At 42.4% G+C, this 6,797-nt stretch overlaps 1 protein-coding gene across 2 annotated transcripts; it reads right to left on the bottom strand.

Annotated features, from left to right (window-relative positions):
* Positions 1–253: 253 nt before the first annotated feature.
* On the bottom strand, positions 254–6,215 carry LOC106829557 (uncharacterized). 2 transcript variants are annotated; one of them, XM_044765146.2, is made up of 3 exons: positions 3,736–6,215; positions 1,370–1,475; positions 254–448 (listed from the first exon to the last, which is right to left on the bottom strand). In XM_044765146.2, the coding sequence occupies exons 1-2, from the start codon at positions 6,089–6,091 to the stop codon at positions 1,399–1,401; spliced, it is 2,433 nt and encodes an 810-aa protein (XP_044621081.2). In that variant the 5' UTR covers positions 6,092–6,215; the 3' UTR covers positions 254–448; positions 1,370–1,398. The 2 variants fall into 2 exon arrangements, with proteins under 2 accessions (XP_044621081.2, XP_070367731.1); XM_070511630.1 differs by lacking the exon at positions 1,370–1,475.
* Between the last annotated feature and the right edge of the window lie 582 nt (positions 6,216–6,797).

The following is a 6,797-nucleotide window of genomic DNA, read 5'->3' as shown; positions in this document are numbered from 1 at the left end:
CCTGGTCTCCATTTATAAAAAATGGGTAAGGCACAGTCTCTGTCCCCAGGGTAGTTCCTGTTTATGGGGAATCCTTAATCTACTTATTTATTAATGTCCCCAATTCCACCATCCTTTCTCCCTTACCCATAGATCCTTGGAGAATACAAGACTGAAGCATACACACCAGAAGTATTCATGAATGACTCAACTCTATTGGTGTTATTAGTGATGTGGCCATTTTAAGAGAGGAAGAAAATGCTTAAGAATGACATGCATATGCAATTCAATTTATTTGCTGTTTTCCAACTTATAATTCCAAAGGCTTTACAACATCCCGTTTTCTTAACTTGTTTGTAGGTATAATAGCTTTATTAGTTCAAATCAAGAGAGAGATCACATGCTTCAAACCATCACGACAATGCAATATTTAGCTCTTCTTTGTAGGTGGAACTCAGCAATTTGTTTCCTATGAAATAACAACAGAATGATACACTTCCTGATATCTGTTGTATAACAGACTCAAGATACATTATACACAGAATCATTAGGAATCTTTAGTTTCCATCTCTGTAAGATAAAGCTAAAGGTTCTGACATTTTGCCTGAACTTGGTTATCAGTCTTTCCTTTATGACCAATGTATGGCGGGAATAGCCTTTAAAGCACCCTCAAGTGACTGCTCCCTTACCCCCCAGGCCTAGGAGTTGGGGCCGTGGTAGGGATACTCAATGCCAAGACTCTGAAGGAAAGCCAGTCATGCTATCATGCTACTAGCCCCTTGAGGGAGATACTAAGAGTTTCCAGTACCCAGCTTCAAACTGGGACACTTTAAGAGTGAAGCCACCACGGGGCTGGCCCCGTGGCCGAGTGGTTAAGTTCGCGCGCTCCGCTGCAGGCGGCCCAGTGTTTCGTTGGTTCGAATCCTGGGCGCGGACATGGCACTGCTCGTCAAACCACACTGAGGCAGCGTCCCACATGCCACAACTAGAGGAACCCACAACGAAGAATATACAACTATGTACTGGGGGGCTTTGGGGAGAAAAAGGAAAAAAATAAATCTTTAAAAAAAAAAAAAAAAAAGAGTGAAGCCACCAGGGTAACTTACTAAATCCCATATAACCCACAATTTACTATCAGTAGCAACATCAGGAATTAAAAGTGAAAAACCAGGATAAAAATAACATTCCATCAAACTGAAAGGCTTTGGCTCCAATAAATTTATAAGCTAGGGCCTACAGAAATGTCTATTAGCTGGTTAGAATGCTGCCATTTTTCATTGCCCACAGGAAGTATTAGTTTTGGAGGGCAGAAAAGGCACTGAGTAGGAAACCCTAAACAAATTAAATCCGAAAAGCAAATCATAAAACTGGACACAAGATAGATACCCACCTCTATATTTGCTGGGTATTTCCTAAACTTTACTGCATCTGCCTCAAATCTTTGTTTTTACTTGTTAATTTGTAAGGTACCTTGGTTTTCGCTCTCTCACAGTTACCTGAGGGAAGAAGGGATTCATACATTCAATAATCCAAGTTGCTTAAAAACCAGAGAGAAAAACAAATCAAAAACATCTCTTTCAAGAAAATTACCTATTTTTCAAGATACTATTTTATACCATTCTACAATTCTTAGCAGCAAAAAAAATTATTTAGCAAAAATAATAACAAACACAACCTAGAGGAGAGAGCCTTCAGCCTGGAAATTAAAATCCTGACTGTGTAACTTAGAGTAAATTAAAGTTCTCAATATCCGCTTCACACAGCTGTGATAGGACTACCCAAAAAGACTTTCTTTCAGATGTGGTCAAAGGAGAAAGTGCTCAAGCTGATAAACTACAGTATTAAGGTAGGCGAGGGAATAAAGTTAAAACCAATGTCGTTTCCCAAGACAGAAAAAAGGCTTCTACACACTATGATGGGAAATGACAGCAGAGGCAATTAAGACTAAAGGTCAGGTGGCCAGTGTTTGACTATTAATTTTACAATGTTAGTCGTCAGGAACTAGGGCTTACACATCTGGAATGCTCCCATTCATTACGAAGTTTACCCCATGCTTCCATTTACTATGCATGAGGGTTCTGTAAGCACAGTGGCCCAGAACATTCATTCTTGCCCTCCTTTATAAGAAAGGACTAACCATACCAAAGCCAAAAAACTCTGCTCATATCATAAAGTCAGCTTGTTTTTAAAAAAAAAAAACCCTTTCCAAATCACTGGGTATGAATCAAAGTCAAGACAACTAACAGCCAAGAGTGAAGGTTTGACAATACCCCCACTTTTAAAAGAAAAGGTAGGCTTAAATACTTGTTGGGTCTAAAGGTCTTGGGGCTAAGAATGGTACTTAATTAAATTTCCCTGGGGCCCTTATGCCTCCCATTCACTTACCTGCTTTCCTTCATCCTTTGCTCCCCAGATGTGATCATTCCCCAAAGCTCTACTTTGGGCCCTTCCCAGTCCTCCTTGAGCTCCCTCCCACCCCCCCATTCACAGGGTGGTCCAAACTCCAGCTTCAACCAGATGTGGATGATCTGCTAATCCAGTCCCTCAAACTCACCATTTTATACACTCCTCCCACCCACAAGTACGCAACAAAGCAAAACAACGTCTCTTCCCAAACTGTTTCCAGGGATGTTATCATTGTCTCTAGGTATCCTAGTTCAAACCTCAGCATTTTTTTACAGAATCAATTTTGTTAATAAATCCCCTGCGGTGTTTTTACTCCCATGTGAGTTGGGACTCTCATCTCTCCATATCCAACGTTGAATTTAACTTTATACAAGATTTTCAGCCAAATAAGCACTCTCCATTCTAACTCTGCCTAACAATACTGCCAGTTGAAGATTCCTAGAGCACATTTCTTCCTGTCATTTCTCTACTCAATTTGAATTGGCCCCTTATTACCTACAGAATAAAAATAAAAACTAAAGGGTAAATCTATTACTTTAGCCCAATTCTGCTTGGCCTCTCTTCTGTCCCAATTCATCACCAGTCTTCCCTCTGGCAGGATGGTCTCAGGCTGAATCCCTGGAAACTCTTGACCTGCCCTGGCTGCACATCTGAGTTCAAGCTACTGTCTCCATTCCTACTCCAAACTTTCTCTTCTTTCCCACTCCAAACCACAACTCCTAAATCCATATAAAAACTCACTGCCTCGGGGCTGGCCCACTGGTGCAGCGGTTAAGTGCACACGTTCTGCTTCAGTGGCCCAGGGTTCGTCAGTTCGGATCCCGGGTGTAGACCTGGTACCGTGTGGCAAGCTATGCTGTGGCAGGCATCCCACATATAAAATAGAGGAAGATGGGCATGGATGTTAGCTCAAGGCCAGTTTTCCTCATCAAAAAGAGGAGGACTGGCAGCAGATGTTAGCTCAGGCCTAATCTTCCTCAAAAAAAAAAAAAAAAAAAGAATTCACTGCCTCCACATGGATTGCCCATTCTCAGCAACTCCAGCTCCATCTATGTCCATCTCTCTCTCCTTTGCGATCTCAACCCAACTCTTATTTACCAACATCACCTGGTTCTTTATCATCGTCTACTAGAGGTCTTTGTTTCAAATTACATTATAATTTCATAGAAAACAGAAACTCTTAACTAGAGATTCTCTTTGCAAATCCTACAAATATGGCACCTATAGCTTAAGTAAGGACATGCTTTCCAAATGGAGAAATACTACTCATCCATGGCTGCTTCTACATCTAGGACCCAATATGCAACAACCAGAGACAACCAAATGTATAGGAGCCCATTAGTCACTTACATTCCAATGTTTTGTGAGAGGCTCTCTTGGACTCCAATCTCTCCTGCTTGGCCATGGTATGTTTCTTGTGGAGCCTGCCGTAAGTGATTTCACAGCCATCCTGTCTCTTCACCTTGTAAACCATAGGGATGCTCTCATATTCACCACACTTCAACTTGTACCTATATCTGGGCCACACAATAAGTTGGGGAGGGAGAGAGCTCTCAGGTGGCATCCTGATTATCCTGCCAGACTTGCGATACAACCTTCCTATGGAAGATGTCAGAGGGCCCTGTGGACTAACCTCCCCAAAAAGGCATGCTACCTCATACATTTCATCTTCAACTTCCTGTTCCAACTCAGTGTCTTCTGAATCCTCAGGAAGTACAACGTTCAAGGCAGCGTTTTTCTTCAACAAATAGACTGTCTTACCATTTGAGAAGCTGTTCAGCACATTCAGCTTCCTGCCTTTCGCAGTCTTTTTAGTTTTTGCATACTTTGTGAAGTTCTCATTATATACCTCCTCAGTCTTATCATCTATGATCATTTCTTCTTCATCTGTGTTTAATTTCCTATTCCTGATTGACTTTTTCCATGATCCCTTTATTTTGCAGTCTGGTGACAACTCTTCATCTATAGGGGGCATTTGCTCAGTGGATTTCTGGAGCTCTGCATCCTGCCACCAGCTCCTATCACACTGGATGCATTCCCTACTCGTCCCTGACTTGTCTGATCCCTTAGAACTGCAGTCTTGCAATGACTCTTCATCTTCTGAGGAAATTTCCTTAGGGGTTGTTCTGACCTCCTCACTGTGGCACAAGCCCATATTGCACATGATGCCTACATCCACTCGTTTGGACTGGGCCAACAAGGTAGGGGAAGGGACATATTTCTCAGGGTAGCTATTACTCTCTCTCGCTTCACCTTCATCCAGTTTCCTATTCCCGACTGACGTTTTGCCTGTTCCCTTTCTACTGCTTTTTGGTGATGACTCAGGGGATTTCTCCAGCTCTCTATCCTGCCACCAGCTCATGTCACACTGGATGCCTTCATCTACTCGGTTGAGTGGGACCAACCAGGTATGGGAGGGAAGGCACCCTTGGGAGCAGTTATTATTCTCTACCACTTCATCTTCATTCAGTTCCCTACTCCCAACGGACTTTTTCTCTGTTCCCTTTCTACAACTTTCTGGTGATGACTCTGGAGATTTCGCCACCTCTGCATCCAGCCACCAGCTCATATCACACATGATGCTTTCATCCACTCGGTTGAACTCTGCCACCCAGGTAGGGGAGGGAACACACCCCTGGGGGGAGTTATTACTCTCTACCACTTCATCTTCATCCTGTTTCTCCAGGGAGCCATGGCTCCCACTACTGTTGTGGGGCTTTCCTTCCCCAATGCTAAGGGGTGTCTGGGTTTGAGACTGTAGGCTCAGGTCATTAACTGTTTCCATGCTACCGCTGAGTGGGCTTTCCTGCTGGAGTTTGTTGCCATCTCCAGTAGACTGGCACAATTTTGAGATCAAGGTATTCTGGATCTCATCTTCACCTTTTACTTCATCTGGAGATGGCAGGATTTGGGGAACAGCTGAGAATCCCTTCTTTTCTTTATCCAAGTTCACTTCCATGGTTAATCCTGACTTTGACATCTCATTATGCCTTACAATATCAAGATGGTACTCCAACGGAACAGCTCTTTGTTCATCTTCATATGTAATGCCATCTTCATCCTCATGAGGGTTACAGAGCATACCCCTACTTTCACATGAACTCTGTGAAATCTCATTTTGCTGCACCATGTTCTCTGGCACAGCTTCACCGTATGCTAGGTCAAGCAAACGCATGATTTCTTTCAAAGTCTTCCGGAACTGTATTACAGGGGATCCTTCACCCTGTTCTATCCTCATTTTCTCTTTCTCAGATGTAAAGCTTCTGTGAGGCGTGTTTCTATTAACAGCATTATTAGAAGGGCTCTTATCAAGTAGCTCCCTCTTCTGGGCAACAGAAGACAGAGCCCCAACTGCTTTTGCAGGAATGTTGTCAGTTTCGATGTCAACATTAGTAGCAGGGATACTGGTCACCCTACCTGTGTCATGGCCATTGACTTCTGAGTGGATGTCTTGTTTTTTGCTCATGTTTTCAGCCTGCTGAGGTTCAGTTTGAGTCTCTTTTGTTTTCATTTTTTTTCCATAGCCACTATAGTGCCGGAATTGTGCTGGATTACAAAACACAGGGAATATGGGTCTTCGGTTAAGTGTAGTGGGCAATGGGGACTGAGGTACAAGAAAGCCAGGATATTCATTGAGTACCACTGAATATGGGAAATACAGACCTCCATTTCTGAAACCTAGAAAGAGAATACAGTAGCTAGTCATTTTGTCTCTTGCAGCCAATATGCACCTATATGGCTGTACCAATTAAAATGTTGAATTTCTTCCATGCCACTTGGTAACTAATGCCCCCAGTTCCTCCTTGGATATTCCCAGGATTCAACAAATGAAGGGGCAATGACTGTAACAGTGGCCTCTGGGACCCCTCTTCAGCACTAGAGTAGGCATCTGTACTCACTGGTTAGTTCCTAGGCCATATCAGTTAGTCGGCATATCACAAACATCACCCATATTTAGTGACTCTTTTTAAAAGAGACCGACTACCACTAAGCATAATTTAGGTTGTCATCGCTTCAGAAAGGCTAATTCATGTCAGGCCTTACAGAACAAATGGCAACAAAAGTCCTTTGGATTTAAAAACCTTTCTAAATCTACAATTCAGCACTATCCTTTAACACACACATCTTCTCCCATTTGAATTCTTCAGAGGTAATCATTGCAATGGTGTCAATAATTCCAGGCATTTCTCTCATACAAATACATTTTTGGGAAAGCCATTTGGTTTTGCAAGACAGGTTTATATAACTGACAAATGAAGTTAAGATAAAACTTCTACTAAGTTTATAGAAGAAGCAATAGTTATACTCAAATCAGTGCTCATGAGGCGATTTACTCAATATTGTGAGGTTGATCTTACGAACTCAATTTCACTGCTGAGGAATGTATCAAAGTGCCTCCCATACCTGGAATA

Source organism: Equus asinus, chromosome 1, assembly GCF_041296235.1.
Source record: "Equus asinus isolate D_3611 breed Donkey chromosome 1, EquAss-T2T_v2, whole genome shotgun sequence".
Classification (NCBI taxonomy): domain Eukaryota; kingdom Metazoa; phylum Chordata; class Mammalia; order Perissodactyla; family Equidae; genus Equus; species Equus asinus.
The sequence above is the reverse complement of the archived record's forward strand: the minus strand, read 5'-3'. Positions and strand labels throughout refer to the sequence as shown.

What these genes read in the sequence shown, in the direction of transcription:
- LOC106829557 (XM_044765146.2), bottom strand. Translation starts at nt 6,091, where the DNA reads ATGACTAGCTACTGTATTCTCTTTCTAGGTTTCAGAAATGGAGGTCTG. An exon ending in CTCTCACAAAACATTGGAAT is followed by an intron (nt 1,476 to 3,735) that starts GTAAGTGACTAA and finishes TTCTTCCCTCAG; the next exon opens with GTAACTGTGAGAGAGCGAAA.